At 32.7% G+C, this 18550-nt stretch overlaps 3 protein-coding genes across 4 annotated transcripts; 2 read left to right on the forward strand and 1 right to left on the reverse strand.

Moving 5' to 3' along the window:
* Positions 1-542: 542 nt before the first annotated feature.
* On the reverse strand, positions 543-17537 carry LOC129946236 (general transcriptional corepressor trfA). 2 transcript variants are annotated; one of them, XM_056056359.1, is made up of 3 exons: positions 17391-17537; positions 16996-17264; positions 543-1247 (listed from the first exon to the last, which is right to left on the reverse strand). In XM_056056359.1, exons 2-3 carry the CDS (start codon positions 17242-17244, stop codon positions 684-686), a joined length of 813 nt encoding a protein of 270 aa, XP_055912334.1. In that variant the 5' UTR covers positions 17245-17264; positions 17391-17537; the 3' UTR covers positions 543-683. The 2 variants fall into 2 exon arrangements, with proteins under 2 accessions (XP_055912334.1, XP_055912333.1); XM_056056358.1 differs by having other exon boundaries at positions 544-1247; positions 16996-17284; positions 17391-17521.
* On the forward strand, positions 1584-2626 carry LOC129946238 (uncharacterized). Its single transcript, XM_056056361.1, has 2 exons — positions 1584-1744; positions 1968-2626. The coding sequence occupies exons 1-2, from the start codon at positions 1658-1660 to the stop codon at positions 2556-2558; spliced, it is 678 nt and encodes a 225-aa protein (XP_055912336.1). The 5' UTR covers positions 1584-1657; the 3' UTR covers positions 2559-2626.
* LOC129946237 (uncharacterized) lies at positions 5333-12210 on the forward strand. Its single transcript, XM_056056360.1, has 2 exons — positions 5333-5985; positions 11357-12210. The coding sequence occupies exons 1-2, from the start codon at positions 5941-5943 to the stop codon at positions 12011-12013; spliced, it is 702 nt and encodes a 233-aa protein (XP_055912335.1). The 5' UTR covers positions 5333-5940; the 3' UTR covers positions 12014-12210.
* Positions 17538-18550: the final 1013 nt, after the last annotated feature.

Below are 18550 nucleotides of genomic sequence, written 5' to 3' on the forward strand. Positions count from 1 at the left end.
TGGACTGTCATGCCAGAGGTCTTGGGTTCGATCCCTGCCTATACCATCTTAATTCTTTTCACAGGTACTGCCTCTTGCGAGGAATTGACAAATAAGATACAAAAAAGAGTATCTTGTCATGAAAAAGTGCTTTCTCAAATTAGCCGTTCGGATTCGTCCTAAAATTGTAGGTCCCTTCCATTCCTGACAACAGTACTCGCATACAGGAATGGTTGAGAGTTGTAAGTCACTAGGCCCTGGTTCACAACAGACTGGTGCGCCACCCAATTTATTTATTTTATTTTTTGAATTGAAAAAATAGTTCGGTGGTAAAATATTTGCCAACAATATCGAATACTTCAGGGACTATCCTTTAGATATTAACTCTACGTATCTTTGACTACACTTGAATAGCTAATCTCACCCCGAAATTTAATCTAGAATAACTTCAGGTGAAGCCACAGAAGGGCTATTAACGATCCTTTGCAATTGGTTTAGTACTATATTTTGCAATTTTACACCCTATAGTGTAATTTAATAAAACAACTTTGTTTAATATATTTGTTCATAAGTATACAATTTTTGTTTAATTTAATTTTAATAAATATTGTTCACAATTCAAAGTTATTTCTACAAAAATAGATTTCAAAATTTCTTCTCAAATAGGCTCTTTTCCTTTTAAATAACTCAAAGGTCTTGATTTCTTAAAAATTATAATTCAATCCTCCGCTGGAGAATTTAACATGGGAGACTTGGTTTGATGGTGAATACTGAATTCCCAATAGGCTGGCTTCAGTAGTTTCAGCATTTTCAGCTGGAGCAGCAGATGTGGCACGTTGGGCAGCTGCTGTTGGCTGAGGTTGGGCATATTGAGCTTGTTGCTGTTGTTGAGGTTGAGGTTGAGCAACTTCAGCCTGGTTATAGTATTGAGCTTGTTGCTGTTGTTGCAAGTATGCGGCATATTCTTGTGCGGTCAGATATTGCTGTTGATCTTGAGGTTGAGCTTGAGGTTGAACTTGAGGTTGGGGCTGAGCGAAAGCGGAAGGGTTTTGGTATTGTGGTTGGTATTGTTGAGCAAAAGCACCTTGGTACTGAGGTTGATATTGTTGGGGTTGGTATTGCTGTGGTTGGTATTGTTGTTGTTGGACTTGTGGAGCTGCTGCTTGTGGTTGCTGTTGGGGATAATAGGTTGTTGTAGCAGCTTGCTGTGCTGGTTGATATTGAGACGGTTGCTGGAAGCCAGTGTAGGTCTGTGGTGTTGCTGCGAACTACGAAAAATTAAGCAGAAAAACAAAAAAGTTAAATAAATAGGTACACAATGTTTATATCATTTGTATCGTTTTATTGCATGATAGATAATTAAGAACTAATTAAAATTGTATTCTTTTTGTGGGTCGAAATTAACAAAAAATATGATAATGTGATAAGTGTTCATTGTCTTTTAGCAAGTTAATATTATAGATACCATAACATGCAAGCCTAAACACAAAGCACAAATCTTATCATCAGTAATCTTTAATAAACAGGAAGCTATTGTAATTTAACAAATCTTGCAGAACAGATTTGTATGAAGGTATGTGAAATAATCTGGAAGCTATATAAATAGGACTGTCAGAATTGTGTCTCGAATTAGTTTGAAATAATAAAATAAAATCTCTAGTAGAATCACTGACAAGCTATGAAGTTGGATATAAATTGGAATATACAGTTCGTGACATTTGGATTAATTGCTGGGTTCGTGAAATGTTTTCCAATGGACATGGATGTAGGTTATTTTAAAAAATGTATTATAAACTTGTATAGTTCGTGTGTTATTTTAGAGTTTCGTGTAAGCACAACGCAATGATTTCTAGCAGTTTTTGTTTCACATTCTCAAACAAATTGTATTAATCTTGGAAACCAAAAATATGATCTTTTAAGTTCTAAGATATTGAACTTCCATTTATTTACTAAAATAGAAAAATCTAAATTTAATTATTTCTTTATAGTCGATTAAAGATGGAATTCAAATGGGTGCATTGACTGCAGTTGGAATGGCAGCAGATTTAGCTGAAAAAGCGAACGCGCATGCAAGTTTCGATGAAGAAATTAGCGTTGGTTCATTTAAGTTGAAGAAAAAATTTGATGCCGGTGGCGGACTTATGGGTAACGACGACGGTTTTTCGGAAGAAGAAAGCAAAAAGCGACGTCGGCGATCACCATGTTTTGGCCGAAGACGCAATCAACAAACTACTGCAGCACCTGCTGGTGGCGGTGGAGCTTCGGGTGCAAATGGTGGAGGTGTACCTGGTGGTGGTGCTAATGGTGGAGCTCCAGGAGCAGGAGATGCAGGTGGAGCTGGAGCTCCTGGTGGTAATCCTGATGATCTTCGTCGTCGTCGCAAACGTTCTCCTGACTATGAAATTGATGCCAATGAAAATATTATCCCCTATCAAAAAACTTTTGCTCAAACAACTCAAGAAATCGGTGAAAGAATGCGTCAGATGATGAAAAACGTTCTAGATGCTTTAGCCGGTGCATTTGAAAATCTCAAGAGGAGTTTTGAAAACGGAATGAGTAGTTCATCTGACATGCAATAAATAATAAACATGAACATGAAATGAAACTCTTAATAAAACGGTTCCTTATTTTTACTAACAGCTTTGAATCTTTTCTTTTATTTCTATTATTTTCACCACCAATTTAATAAACATTATTTTCTTTTTCATATAAACTAAAATGACATAAGAATGAGTTCTTCAAAAGTCTAAAATTACTCTTTATTTCAAAAGACTAGGTACATGGAATGAATAGAGAGAGATACAAAATTGAATTATTTTAGCAGAACTACAATCTGATGGTGTTGTTGGCAAGAATTTAAATTCAATTTGAAATTGCATTTCCTTGAATAATATGTCTCATAATATTAAGATTTACTTAAATAAAGTAACCTTAATTTCTTTGTTTTCATGAAAAGAGATAACTTTATCTTTGTGCTTGAATGTTATTTATTTATTTGAAGATATATTTTAAATAGATTTCAAGACTTTGTTTCGTTTGAGTGCCTTCTTTTGTCTAGGTCATAGCTTCACAATTAAAATGCTTTGAGAAATTTCCTAACCTCAATCTTAGTTTGTAATTCCATTCTAGACTGATGATAAAATTATACTTGAAAATAAAATATCAAGCTTATATTAGTAGAAATATGCAAGTTGGTACAAATGGTATACAATATTATACTATGTAGTAGACTAAATTAAGCCCTTTTCTGATACTTAAAACAAACAATTCTTTAGTAAAGTTTCTTTCATGCTATTAAATTACAAAATAAAGTGTAATTGTTTGTTTTTGAAGCTTGGGTAAATGAAAGCTTAGGCCAAACGACATTTTATATGCAGATTTTGCTTAAACTAATACTAAATAAAATCGCACTTAAAATAAGTTTTTCAAAAATTCTCATTACTTTTCGAATCCTATGCTTTCTTGATTAAAAATTAAATATTTTGGAGTTTTTTTTCAGGTGGTGAAATTGTATTCTATTTGCTTTTAATATCTAACAAAAACTTTCTTAAGTCGATAGATTCCAAAATAAAAAAACCTTTTTAAATCTAATTTGGCGTTTTAACTATTTGAACTATGTTGGCCAAGTGAAGACTTATGAAAGTTCTTTTTAATTTAACAGAAAAATACTTAAAATATTTATTGACCACAAATTTGTAGTGCCCGTGGCATGATGGTTAGTGCGTTGGACTGTCATGCCAGAGGTCTTGGGTTCGATCCCTTCCTGTGCAATTTTCAAGAGTAATTCTTGTCATTAAAATGGCTTTCTCAAATTAGCCGTTCGGATTCGGCTTAAAACTGTAGGTCCCTTCCATACCTGAAAACATTACTCGAACACAGGAATGGTTGTAAGTCACTAGGCCCTAGTTCTCATCATACTGTTTCGCCACCTTATTATTTTTTTAACCACAAATTTTATTAAAAAAACTATTTTCTAAAGTGACAAATTGAAATATAATCCTTCGAAGTAACATTCAAAATCCTTAGGAAACATTCTTTTATCGCCTTTACAATTCTTTAATTTATATTTGTCGACATTAGATTTGTATACCTGCTAAGTTGCTAAGTAATCACATGCAATTAGTTGTAAAAAGCAAAATAATAACAATACTTTGTGTTTACCAATTATATTTTTTACATTTGTCGTGATAATATTATTTTTAAGTCGTACTAAATTTTAAAGACGCTTTTTAAACGTGGTAAACAAAATTTAACCCATTTAATACTTAATTGAAAATAAACTTGTCAATATTTCCCAGGAAACTCATAAAATGTTAAGCTTTTTCTATGAACATGAAACATCAACGATCATCATCAACTATAGCAGATTCATTATAATATCTTGGAATATATTCTTAGCGAAACATCATGTAAGGTATTATACGTTATGTTAAAATAAAATTAATATTTCTCAGAAGAGAGAAACACTGATGAGGATGACACAGCGGGCGGCTGTTGGCGGATGTCTCAAGGTAGTGTTTTTTCCATAATTAGTTTTCTTGCTTTAAGATTGTATATACATAAGAATACGAATTTAAGGTTTAAGACAACTACGATTATGTAGTTTGTTTAATACTAGAATATGATTTGTATAGGCTTCATTTATTTATTTAAAATCTTTTGAATGTTGAAAAATCAAGTTTAAATCTTACAGCTCGCATAAAAGTGATCATTCAATCATCCAGAAAACATCAGAGGACTACAAACTTTCCATAGAAAGTTATTGTAATCGGTTCGATTTGGCGATCATCCTAAGAATCTAAATCAAATGATTTTAGAGATATGTCTGTGTGTGTACGTTCGTTAGTTAGAGATACCTTTTACCGTTGACCATATTTCAAAGATTAGTGGAGATATCGACTTCAAATAAATGTTGTAGTAACTTCAATAAAATAGTGTCAATGGATTTAAAATATAACAGTTTAAAAAAAGCCTAATATGCAACCTATACTCTTCCAATTGGTACCCGCTAAAAATTTGCAAGGGTAGTTTTTGTAACAAATCAATTTTATTATAAAGAGGAATTATTGAAAGATATGCAATCCAAAACTTATGTTTAAGGTGCTTTATGTGGAGATGTATTCGAAGAGTTAAATCGATAGAGACATTTTTAACAATTTAGCTTAAAACACGATTTTAACATCTTACTATCTTTTTAAAATGTCCCAAAGTTAAAACCACGGAACGGCTACTTTAGCTTTAAGAAAATTTTCTAAATCCGTATGACATCCTATGTTTCGTTAGTGAAAAAAAATTTATAAAATGAATTTTAAATCATAAATATTGAATTTAACTTAAAAGTAAAATACATTTATATCAGTTAAAAAAATTGCACTATTGTGAACTGAATTGCATGAATTGTAAACTGTATTGGTATAAATTTCAAACTTCCCGCCCATCCGGCCATATTTTATTTAAAATTTATAATTAAGAAGAAAAAGGAAAAGAAAATGAAATGAAATAAAACCATTCCACACGATAGTTCCGCACAGTTAACACGCGTTTTATTTAATCCGTACTTTTTCGCTTGGTTTAAAATTCTTTAATTTCCGAAGTTATTTAACAGCTCAAGTAAGAGCTAATTAACAAAAAAGCTTGTTAAATTTTCATGGCGCCCGAGCAGGGACAAATTTAAACTAATAGTTTGTTCCAATTTTAATAAGATTCGCGCAGTGTTCAATCTATACATATATCGCACATATATGTACATTAAAAATACATACATTCTCGCGTGTGAATTTTATTAAAAAACAATTAAAAATTTAAATTTAAAACAAAAAAAAAATATATCAAATCGGTGGAATCATAAATTCGTGCGTGAGTGCAAAATTGTGTACAAAAAACCACCCCCATAAGGATTCATTGCTGCAAATATCGCCTGCAGAGAACAACAACACCAAAAGGAGCTCCAAAGTCACCCCAATGTCAGAGGACAAAAGCCCAAGGGAAGTCGACACAGAAACTGAGGTATCCACAAAAACTGAAAGTTATTAAATTTAATTTACTGCATACAATTGCAAATATTTGTTAAATAATAATTAATTCCAATTGATATAATTGATAGCAAAAAATTGCAATATTTTTGTTTTAATAATTAAAACAACAGCACAACTTTCAGTTTTTGTCATTTTTTGCAACACATATATACACATACATACATATATTTATATTATATTTGGTGAAACAAACAAAGTGCGGTTTTTTATTTAAAATTTTGTATTCTATATTCTTTAAACTCATAAGTTACAAAATTAATAAATTTAATTCAATAAAATTAATTGCATCTCGATCTGCTGCCGCGCCGCCGCTGTCGCCGTCCGTCGTATACATCGATATTTTTTTTTGGAAAAACACACTCGTTATCTTCGTGATAATCGTTTGGAACTTTACGTTCATAAAATTGTACACGCGATTTATTAAATTAAATATAAAATTTACGAAATATTCATTTCATTTAATTAAATTAAACAATTTATGTAAATAAAACCGAAACTCTGGTAGAGAAATTTGTTTACAAATTGTTTTGTCATTTCCCTCGTTTGACAATTGACAGTTCGTTAAGTTCATACTCTCTTTCGTTAAGCTTTCAGCTATCAAGAGTGATCGTGTTTAGTGACGCAAAATAATTTCCAAATTTATTATACGAAGAGTGTGTTCAGCCAAATATTTATAAAAAATATTTTATTTTCAAACAACTTCGATTTGAAATCAACAACTTTCGGCAATTTGCACATACAAAGTTTTTTTTTTAAATTTATTTATTTTCGAGGAATTTCGTATAGAAATAAACTAATTTTCTAACGATTTTCCAATTTTTGTAAATTCAAATACTGAAGTGCAAATTGAATAATTTGGATAAACTAATTCCAATAAATAAATTATTTTTCGAAAGATACTAAATAAATAAATTAATTACAATGACGGGCAAGAAAAGGCAGCAATCACCAAAGAAAAGCGCAGATCTTGAACATTTGGTTCATCAGCGATTACAAATTAAAAATAATATAATTCGCATTAAAACGGGTCTTGAGGAAAAAACTTTATCGTTAAATCCAATTGAATTAGAATGTCGATTTGATATTTTAAATTCATATATTGATCAATTAATGAATTGTCAGTCGGAAATAGAATCCGAAGATCGTGCTGATGATTCTCGCGGTGAATTGGAAGACATTTGCGTTGGTGCTAAAGCACTACTTATTTCACATGTCAATAAAAGACGAAAGTCTAGTGTAGTTGATTATTCATTCAGCAACCCACACCATTCACGACTTCCAAAAATGTCTTTGCCTAAATTCAGTGGAAAGTACTCTGAATATAAAAATTTTATCAGCCTTTTCGAAAGTTTGGTAGACAACGATCCAATGCTTCCAGATATTGAAAAGTTCAATCATTTAATTTCCTGTTTATCAGGTGCAGCTTTAGGAACAGTTAAAGCTTTCCAAATTACAGAACAAAACTATCCAAAAGCATTAGCAAGTTTAAAAAAAGTCTACGATAATAATTGTCTAATCTTTTTCGACAATGTTTCCACACTTTTCGAATTGAAAGAAATTTCCAAACCATCCGCGTCCTCATTGCGAAGCATGATCGACACAGTGTCTGCAATTTATGATTCGCTTCTTTCATTGGGTGATGAAAAGAATATAACAAACGCGATCATTATACATTTAGTTATGTCAAAGGTGGATGCAATCACTAGGTCAAAATGGGAAGAACAACTAGATTTCAATACTCTTCCTTTATGGAAAGATTGTGAAGAAGCTCTTAATAAAAGATATCAGCATCTTTCTGCTGAAGAAGCTTCAAGTGCAAAGTCAAAATCTTCCGATAAGCCCTCCAAAACTAAACAAGATTCAAGTCGTTTAAAACATTCAAGGTCCTCATTTGCTTGTGTAAACTCGCAACAAAATAAATCCAAATGCCTATATTGCAAATCAAACGACCATTATATAACGACGTGTCAAAATTTTACTGCGTTGCCTGTCCAGCAAAGATTCGAATATGCTAAAAGTGTTCCTATTTGCATTAACTGCCTTCGAAAAGGACACACAGTTTCGAAATGCAAAATGAGTCGATGCAGCGTTTGCAATCGATCTCATCACACATTATTGCACCAGTACGAATCAACTTTTAATAGTTTACCGGCACAACCTTCAACAAGTTTTCAAGCTATGCATGCCTCAGTTTCGGCTGATAAAGTTATTCTTGCCACTGCACTTGTGCAAATAAAGGGCAGTTCTGGAGAATACATGATAGCTCGGGCATTACTTGATTCTGGCTCTCAATTAAACTTCATAACAGAAGAATTAGCCCAAAGATTAAAACTTCGAAAGGAAGAAAAACCTTTGAATCTGCTTGGCATTGGAAAGGCAAGTGCTACAGTGAATAAAAAAGTACATGCAGAAGTAAAATCAAGATTTAATGATCATTCGTTTTCTGCTGATTATTGGGTAATGAACTCAATATCGTCTTATCAGCCGGATCAAGCAATAAATACTTCGGATTGGAATATTCCTTCCAACATTCAACTAGCTGATCCATATTTTAATAAGCCACAAAAGATTGACCTACTTATTGGAGCAGACACATTTTTTGAATTGTTGTCGGTTGGTCAAATTAAACAAGGTCCCGAATTTCCAACTATTCAAAAGACAATTTTTGGCTGGATAATATCTGGGAAATACCCCAAGGGTACAAATAACAGTACCAAGCATTGCAATCTAGTATGTCAGTGTGAAGATTTATCAGATTTAGATGAAAAGATACCAAAACTCTGGTTATTGGAAGAATTTCCTGGCGAAACGAAAAAATATTTTACTCCAGAACAACAATTGTGTGAAAAACACTTTGTTGAAAATACAAAACTTTTGCCGACAGGTCGTTTTGAGGTTAAACTTCCCTTCAAATTATCCTCAAACTCGCTTGGATCATCATTCGAAACTGCCAAACGTAGATTTCTTGCACTTGAGCGCAAATTATCCAAAAACAGCGATTTGAGAGGAATGTATATGGATTTCATGAAAGAATACATTTTGTTGGGTCATATGTCACCAACAAATAATGAAATTCCAAAGGGCCCGCACTATTTCATTCCACATCAGTGTGTTTTGCGACCGCAAAGTACAAGTACTAAGTTGAGAGTTGTTTTCGACGCCTCAAGTCGAACATCTTCTCAACTATCACTGAATGACATCTTGATGGTTGGGCCAACCATTCAAGAGGAGCTGTTTTCGACGTTGCTCCGTTTTCGTACACACAAATATGCTATTACGGCTGATATTACGAAAATGTACCGGCAAGTTCTTGTTGCGGAAGAGCACACGAATTACCAGCTCATAGTGTGGAGGCAGCATCCGTCCCAACTATTGCAAATCTTTCGCTTAAACACAGTAACGTATGGTACGTCTCCAGCGCCATTTTTAGCGATACGGTGTTTACAAATGTTGGGCGATGCTAACGAATCTTCTTTCCCCACGGGGTCAGATATAATTCGAAGAGATTTTTACGTTGACGATCTCTTAACTGGTGCTGATAATCTTGAAACCCTTAAAATAATGAAATTCGAGATTCAAGAAATCCTCACAAAAGGAGGGTTTCAATTAGCCAAATGGTTTTCAAATCATCCAGAGTATCTAAATAAGGATAGTTCTGAAAAATCAATTAATTTTAATGATTCAGATTTCACAAAAACTCTGGGAATGTGTTGGCACCCTAAAGAAGATACATTCAGCTTCAATTTGGACAATAATTTTCATGATCTACGAGCTACTAAGAGAAACATATTATCAGTCTCAGCTCGTCTTTTCGATCCTCTTGGTTTGTTATGCCCCATAGTAACCAAAGCCAAAATCTTATTACAAGAGCTTTGGGTTGCAAAGATTGAATGGGATGAGTCGATTCCATTGCGCCTTGATACAAGTTGGCAAAATTTCAAAACCAATTTATCTCAACTTGGCGAGATAAAAATTCCAAGATTTGTCGAAACTCATTCGAACGCAAAAATTCAAGTTCATGGGTTTGCCGATGCTTCGACGAGAGCTTACGGTTGTTGTATTTACATCCGAAGCCAAAGCACAGCCGGTATCAAGTCGACGCTATTAACTGCAAAGTCTAGGGTGGCCCCTTTGAAAACGAAATCGATCCCTCGATTAGAACTTTGCGCAGCGCATACTCTTGCTAAGCTATGGACAAGAGTAGAGGCAATGTTGAGTCTTGACATCGACCAAGTTATTTTCTGGACCGATTCCGAAATAACTTTGCATTGGATAAAAACACATCCATCTACGCTTGCAACCTTTGTTGCAAATCGTGTGTCCGACATCCAAGAGTGGACACAAAAAGTATCATGGAGACATGTACCAACAAAACAAAATCCAGCAGACATTCTGTCAAGAGGCTGTAACGTTGAAGAAATCAATGCTTCAATTTGGTTCAAAGGTCCACAGTTCTTGCTAAACGAACAATCATCGTGGCCGGTCAATTCGCATTTTGAATTGTCTCCAGAAGATGAAGCTTTAGAGAAACGAAAAACAAACACGGCTCTAATAGCAGTAGAAAAACCTCGAACTAAACTTCTAGAATTTATAGAAGAAGAATCCTCATATAACGACCTTATTACTACGTTTGCTTATATAATGCGATTCTTTAAAATATCTAATAACAAAACAGAAAGAACATTTGAAGAATTGCCAACGGCAAAAGAAAGAAACTTGGCGTTTCTAAGAATAGTTGAAATCGTCCAAAGTTATGAATTCCCAGAAGAAATTGAAAAACTTCGTAGGAAAATAACTCTTCAAAATAGTTTTCAAAAACTTAATCCGTTTATTCATGATTTTCAAGATAACGAATTTTCATTTTCGCTGATTCGTGTAGGTGGCCGTCTTTTTAACGCCCCAATTGAATACGATACAAAATTCCCGCTTTTGTTAACCAAAAATTCACCATTTTTAAGAACGTACTTAACGTATTTGCATCGAAAAAATTACCATGCTGGACGTCAAGCTATGGTAGCATTGCTTCGTGAAAAGATTTGGCTAATAAATGCAAAAGATGCTTGTCAAAAGGTTGTGCGACAATGTATAAATTGTTTTAAGTACAAACCAAAATTACTCACACAAATAATGGGTAATCTACCGGCGGATCGATTGCGAGCGCCACGACCGTTCTTAGTATGTGGCGTAGATTTCTGTGGTCCGGTACACACCACCCTTAAAATTCGTGGCCGGTCACCCAATAAAACTTATATTTGCGTCTTTGTTTGTTTCGCCTCCAAAGCTGTACACATTGAATTAGCTTCTAATTTGTCGTCTGAATGTTTTATTCTCGTCCTTAAAAGGTTTATCTGTCGCCGAGGACTTCCGAAGACGATCTACTGCGACAACGGGACGAACTTTGTCGGAGCTCAGACGATCTTGAGGGAAATTCAAGAGGAGATAGAGCGAGGAGCAAAAGCTGTTCGACGGTACGCAGCAGAGGAAGGCTTCAACTTCGCCTTGATACCGCCCAGGGCACCGCATTTCGGAGGTCTATGGGAAGCGGCGGTGAAAGCGGCGAAAACGCTGTTACAGCGTACCGTGGGCAACGCACTTCTCACAACAGAAGAGAAGCCCTCACCCCAGCGCATCTACTAATCGGCAGCAGCTTACGATCGCTGCCCCCAGAACCAGTTCCGGAACGGCAAACGGGCTGCTTGAAAAGATGGCAGCTTCTATGCTGGCTCAAGCAGCAGTTCTGGCTGAAGTGGTCCAAGGAGTATCTGCTTGGCCTACAAGCGCGATCCAAGTGGGTACAGGAGCAGCCCAATCTCGTCGTCGGCAAACTAGTTCTTATCCACGAGGACAACTCGCCTCCTCAGCGGTGGAAAACAGGACGAGTTATAGGGGTCGTCGAAGGGCAGGACGGCAAGGTCAGGGTCGCCGACGTCAAAACATCAAGTGGTGTACTCAGACGCCCAATCGTCAAACTGGCCCCACTTCCCGATGAAGAATATTGAAGCCTGCAGCCTTTCAACGTGGCCGGTGTTTCGTTAGTAAAAAAAAATTTATAAAATGAATTTTAAATCATAAATATTGAATTTAACTTAAAAGTAAAATACATTTATATCAGTTAAAAAAATTGCACTATTGTGAACTGAATTGCATGAATTGTAAACTGTATTGGTATAAATTTCAAACTTCCCGCTCATCCGGCCATATTTTATTTAAAATTTATAATTAAGAAGAAAAAGGAAAAGAAAATGAAATGAAATAAAACCATTCCACACGATAGTTCCGCACAGTTAACACGCGTTTTATTTAATCCGTACTTTTTCGCTTGGTTTAAAATTCTTTAATTTCCGAAGTTATTTAACAGCTCAAGTAAGAGCTAATTAACAAAAAAGCTTGTTAAATTTTCATCCTATAAGATGAGAGAGTCGAATGGTCTAGTTAAAAGTTGAGAATTTATTGCTTATATTCACAAGCTGTCACTTTTTAGAGACATTTTTGGATGCTTGATTTTTAATAAAAGGCAATTAAATAGTTAGCAAAACGAAAATAAAGGTTTAAAATTTTGGACTCCCTTTGTAAATTCTTAAAAATTTTTAATAAAGTGCTTACTATTCAATTGATAAACCCTTTACAAAAGAATAAAAGAATGTCATTGTCTTTAAATATTTCATAAACAGGCATACAACAATTTTTCAGTACCTCGTTTTATTCTCAAGATATTTAACTCAAAATATAATTTCTAGTACCTTTATATTATTTTGTTTAAGGTTTTTATTTAACACTCAATTGGTAAAATTGAATTGACAATTTTAAAAACATAAAAGAAAATTTTTCAAAGTTGGTAAAAATTGAATTTCGACTCAAATATCTTTTCAAAAATTTGAGATTATAACTTCGAACTTTTTTTCACTTATAAGAAATGTTGTTGTTAAAATTTGGACAAATTTTGAGAAAATCGAATTGACAGTTTAAAAATAAAATAAAAACCTGCACTGTATATGAGTTAAGTTCGGGGATATTACACTTAAAGTCCTGTTTTATGCTGACGATCTAGTGATTTTATCAGACAGTCCGCTCACTCTACAGCTCCAGATAAACAAGCGAAAACAGTTTTGTGATCTGTGGGATCTAATAAATACCACCAAATCCAAAAAATAGATCAATTGGCTATGGGCGGAATTGGACTTTAGATGGTGAGATAATTGAGGTCGTAAATGAATTTAAGTATCTTGGGTATACATTGACATATAATCTTAACATTCAAACCTTTATAACAGAAAAAAATAACCGCTGCAAAAATTGCAATAAATACAATGTGGTCCCAGTTCTTCGCAAATAAACTCGTAGATCCAATCTCAAAATTCAAAGTTTTCGATGCCACCGTGAATATTATGGTAATGAAGTATATGGTTTCGAACAGTTGGAGGAAATGGAAAATATACAGAGGTATTTTTTCAAGCGAATTTTTAAGTTACCTATCAACACTCCTAATTATGCTATTCACCTAGAGTCAGGCTTACCTCAAATTTTCTTGAAAAACTAAAAGGCTTACGCCAATTTTATGATCAAAGTTATGAAGCGGTCCGACCGAAACTTGCAAAAAGGACTTTTATTTGTTTAGATGTGGATATAGTCCAGTCAAAACTGGTATGATCTTGCTGTAGTACATAACCTTTCAATATCATTGCCTGTGGACAATGTGGAAGCATTAAACAATGCACTATATGAATATATCTCTGTTATAGATGACTCGATGTATAGGCTTTTTGTTGGGCGAGGGACTGCATCAACATCCAGGAATATATACAGACAACTTAATCTGAAACTTGGTGAAGGAAACTACTTTCGAGAAGAGTTTACAGTTTCTGAAATGAGCTTGATCTTCAAGATCAGAACGGAAACGCTCGATTTAAATTATAGACCACATAGAACAGACTTAAACCCTGTGTGTTCCCTTTGCAACCTTGGTCAAAACGAAGACGTTTTGCATTTTTTAGCACTTTGTCCTATATTACAGGAAATCCGAAGGCTCTACTTTTATTCTAGTTTTCTTTCCCAAGAGGAATGTGTCGGTGTACTAAACGGAGATCGTGGCTGAAAGCCTCTTATACGCTATGTCTCACATGCACATTATGAAAATAATAATTAAAAAAAAATTGTCTTTAAGATTTATATTTACATATTTTTAACTATGAAACTTATTTTTTGAAATATTCTTTCCTTTTTACTAAAATATTGTATTTTGTGTCTGCTTTTTTATTTAATTAGTTATTTTCTTTAACGCAGACGGCTTATAAAGCCATGCTTTGTATATCTTTTATTATGAAATGTTGTACTTATAAGAAAATTGAAAAAAAAAAATAAAGAACTTATCAATCTCTATCTATCTATACAAAAAAATTAATAAAAGTTGGTAAAAATTAATTTTCAATTCCAATATCTTTTCAAAACTTGGAGATATTAGCTTTAAACTACTTTCCTTTTTTTAAAAAATATTGTTGTCAACATTCATTAAAATTTTGAGAAAAATCGAATTGACAGTGTTTTTACAAAAAATAAAAACCCAACAAAAAAAAAACAATACGAAAACATGGGAAAAATTTACTTTTCAAAAATTAAAAATATTGTCTTCAAATTTTTTTTTTTCTCAGAAAATATTGTTTTCGATATTTAGTACAAAATGATGTTCGGTTAAATCTCTTAAATTAATTTCATTCATCCAATTTGTAAAAATTTATTTTCGACTAAAAATCTATTTCACAAAACTAGATTTTTAAACTAAACTATTTGATATGACTTGATATGAAAAATATTGTTGGTAATTTTAAATTTTGTAAGAATTATTCAACTGAAAACTTGTTTATTTTTTAACCCGATCACGAAAACCTATAAACTTTCAAGCAATATAAATCGACAGACGGGATGAAAAGTTTTCAGTGTGTGTCGGCCTCTTTTTATTATTTTGTTTAAGGTTTTTATTTAACTCTCAATTGGTACTAAATTTACAAAATATTTTAATAATAAAACTTCGTATAAGATGAAGAAAGTTTGAAGTTTTGTCTTGCAGCCTTTTTGCTTCCCAAAAATTATGTAAATATCAACAACTTTTTTTTTGAGCAGAATCAATTAATTTTTAAGTTAAAACTTAGAATTTTTAACAACTTTCAGTAGTATTTTTGCTTTTTTTATTTTTGTTTCAAGTTTATTAAATGTTAACAACAATGTCTCTTATTAGATAAAACTATTTTGAAGCCAATATCTACAGTTTTTGACAAGATATTTAAATCGAAAATCAATTTTACCAATTTTTAGTAGTTATTTTCTAAGGTTTTTATTTTTGAATAAAAATTGCATTTCGATTTCTAAAAAGTTGTTGTCACATATTGAAAACGTTAATTTCCGTTATATACAAAATTATTTTGAAAGTTAAACCATTTTTTGTTTGTAAAATACTATTTGCAAAATTGTACTTGGTATGTAATCTAATACAGAATTTAATTTGGTTCTTGAGATATTTTGGGTCAACCAAGATGTTCACTTTTTGAAATTGCCTTTGTAAAAAAACAACCTACTAACAACCTACTCAATTTTTTGAAAGTCGATGTTATTATCTGTAAAGCAAAATTTATTTCAAGACGATATCTTTACGAGTTCTTGAGATATAAACGATGAGAAATATTATACCAAACGTAAGTACACACTCAAACACAAACATCTCTCTAAAAATCTGTTATTTAGATATTAAGGTGCTTCAAAGAAATGTTAAGATCAAAATGTTCAATTCGACAATTTGGACCGATTATAACAAAAAAAAAAAGAATAATTTGTTATAGCTTAAATATCCTTTGAAACAATAACGCTAGTAAACTTAAATTTAATAACATTTTAAACATTGTGACGTGGTAGGCAAATGCTATAAATTAAAAGAACAAAATTGAAAAATAGTATTTGTGACATCGAATATTTTACGAAAAATATTATAACTCCAAAACAACTTTGTGCATTGAAAAATTTAATTTTTGACATTTGGTACAATTATTAGAGAAATCAAAATGATAGTTCTCACAATAAATACTAATTTTAAAACAAAGTAGTGTTAAAAACTAATTAAAATTTAATATTATTTTCGACTCAAATATCTTGGCAAAGACTACAGATTTTATTTAAAAAAAAAAAAAAATAAGAATATCTTTGAAATATGCAATAATCACTTTTTTATTAAAAAACAAAAAGCCTCAAAAAATGCTATTAAAAACTGTTTAAAATTGGTTTTTAATAAAATATCTTAAGAAAAAAAAAACAGATATCAAAATCAAACATATTTTATCATATCCAAAATCTTGTTGTTAACTTTTAATTAAGTTTACATGAATATCGAATTAACAACTTTTTTTCAAAAAGAACGAAAACCTACAAACACAACTTAAAAGTAATACAATTGCCTTTTGATTAAGTATCTTGAGAACAAAATAAAAATTAATATTGACTTCAAACTTGTAGAAATATGGATTGGGAAGTTATCTTTCCATTGAGTATAACTTATTTTGGAAAGGTTCTATACACAAGATGTCTTACAGGTGTTGAAACACATGCAGGTCATTTACTGACTGCGAAATTAAACCATTGAGCAATAAAAAGTTCATGTTGCTCTATCGACTCAAGTATTAAAAGTTGTTTTTGCTGTAGTAAATATTTACAAATCTTCCTAAAATACATCAGTAAACCAAACGAACCATACCCAAAACCTTTATATAGCTCAATATAGTAGCTAAGCTGGTAATTATAGTAAACATTATTTTCATCAAAATTCCCCAAAGCAAACTTAGTAACTTTACACCTCTCTCCCACTATATTGTCAGAGTCGGGAGGAACAATACAAATATAATTAATTTGATATCCTAGTATTCTGAACTATGCGCTTTTCCCAAAGTACCATCAATTTAGTATAACTTATTCTTTGGGTTTTGGTTTAAATTGGTTTAAATACCTGTGACTGTTGCACTTGTGGCTGTTGAGCCAGTTGCTGTTGTTGTTGTTGTGGTTGTTGTTGTAGCTGTTGTGTCTGTTGACGTTGTCCACCGTAATAACGGGTAAACGATTGCTGCAGACCTGGAGCCTTCAATGTAAACGAGTTGGTATGTGCATCGGTGTGGAAGGCCAATTGTGCAGCTGATGGCTGCCATGTGGCAAGAGCGACCAAGGTCGTCATTAAAAGGGTTGATGGCTTGGTGAACATTTTGTTTGTTGTTTTTGTGGCTTGGAAAGGCAGAGATATCCTTTATTTTTGTGCGTGAAAGGATGTTCGGCAATGCAAGGAAATAGAAGATGTTTCTTTTATTTTAATAAAATTCACAAAATCCGAATAAGTAGTAATAAACTTACACAAAATATAAAACCGAATCACAGTGATTATAAACGCGCCGCTTTTTGTGTCGTGAACTTAAACAAATCACGATTAAATAGTATCTGACTTCGATCACCTACCACCAAGTGTGTTTTATATTATTTCTCTGCTAACTAGACAATTAGCCCGGTGCCGGTAGCCATAACCTGATGCCCCTCCGAGACGACATTATACCCAAAGCTGACTGTCTTCAAAACATACCCTACCCATCCACCCACCCCTCTTCAGTGTGGCTTTTGTTTTATTCATGGCGAGTTGTCAACTTAATATGTGGGCCAGTAAAAGAAGTAACAAGAAGTAAATACTCAGAGCCAAAGAAGATTAATAAAACAAAAACAAAAATCAAAAGCTAAGTAGGCAGGTAATGCGAATGGTTAATAAAATTTACTGCGTAATCTACAGTTTATTTTTCACTTTCGATTTCATTTTGTTATTACCTATTACTCTTTTTTATTTATCGTTCAGCACATAGAATGGCGAAATAATCGTGAGGCGGGCATTTGTAAATGGTAAAAGGTTGATAATACTGATGATACAATTTTACAAACTTACGTACTTGTAGTATACCCAAATTAATTTTACACTTAGACAAAATACGATAGGTTTTGAGAAGAAAATTTATTTAAAGCTTGGGAATAAACCTATAGACCTTTTTCTATGAAACTATTTGAATTAAGTTTCTGTTTTGGTAGTGTGACGCATCAATTTTAGTTCTGTTATTGCAATTTTATACCTAAAACGACATGTTGAGTTTTAACTTTCATTTATAACCTTATTATTAAATTTAGTATTATTTGCATTCTATTTCATTAAAAAAAAAACTATGATGATACCTTTATGAAAATTGCACTTTAAATCATGTCCACTACAGGATACAATTTCAATGATTAAAAAGTCATCACATCTTACGTCCTTTTAAAATGCTAACAAAAATCAAAAACGCATAAGTGAAAACTCAAAATATCTTTTAACAATGAATTGTTACAGGTTTTAAAAAGTACAAAACTCTAAATAAAATTCAAAAAAAGAGGCAGGGAAGCGACCCATACTGATAACTTCCCATCCCGTCTGATTTTTTGAAATTTCTCGATGTTTTAGTGTCCAAGAGTCAAAATAGTGCGTTCGTTCGTTTTTTCGT

Source organism: Eupeodes corollae, chromosome 2 (assembly GCF_945859685.1).
Source record: "Eupeodes corollae chromosome 2, idEupCoro1.1, whole genome shotgun sequence".
NCBI classification, from domain to species: Eukaryota; Metazoa; Arthropoda; class Insecta; order Diptera; family Syrphidae; genus Eupeodes; species Eupeodes corollae.

Bases quoted from the DNA above. Each gene is read 5' to 3' on its own strand.
- LOC129946238 (XM_056056361.1), top strand. From the start codon at position 1,658: ATGAAGTTGGATATAAATTGGAATATACAGTTCGTGACATTTGGATTA. The intron at 1,745-1,967 runs GTAGGTTATTTT...ATTTCTTTATAG, and splicing joins GTTTTCCAATGGACATGGAT to TCGATTAAAGATGGAATTCA.
- LOC129946237 (XM_056056360.1), top strand. From the start codon at position 5,941: ATGTCAGAGGACAAAAGCCCAAGGGAAGTCGACACAGAAACTGAG. The intron at 5,986-11,356 runs GTATCCACAAAA...CGTCCTTAAAAG, and splicing joins AAGTCGACACAGAAACTGAG to GTTTATCTGTCGCCGAGGAC.
- LOC129946236 (XM_056056359.1), bottom strand. From the start codon at position 17,244: ATGTTCACCAAGCCATCAACCCTTTTAATGACGACCTTGGTCGCTCTT. The intron at 1,248-16,995 runs GTATTTAAACCA...AATTTTTCGTAG, and splicing joins CACAAGTGCAACAGTCACAG to TTCGCAGCAACACCACAGAC.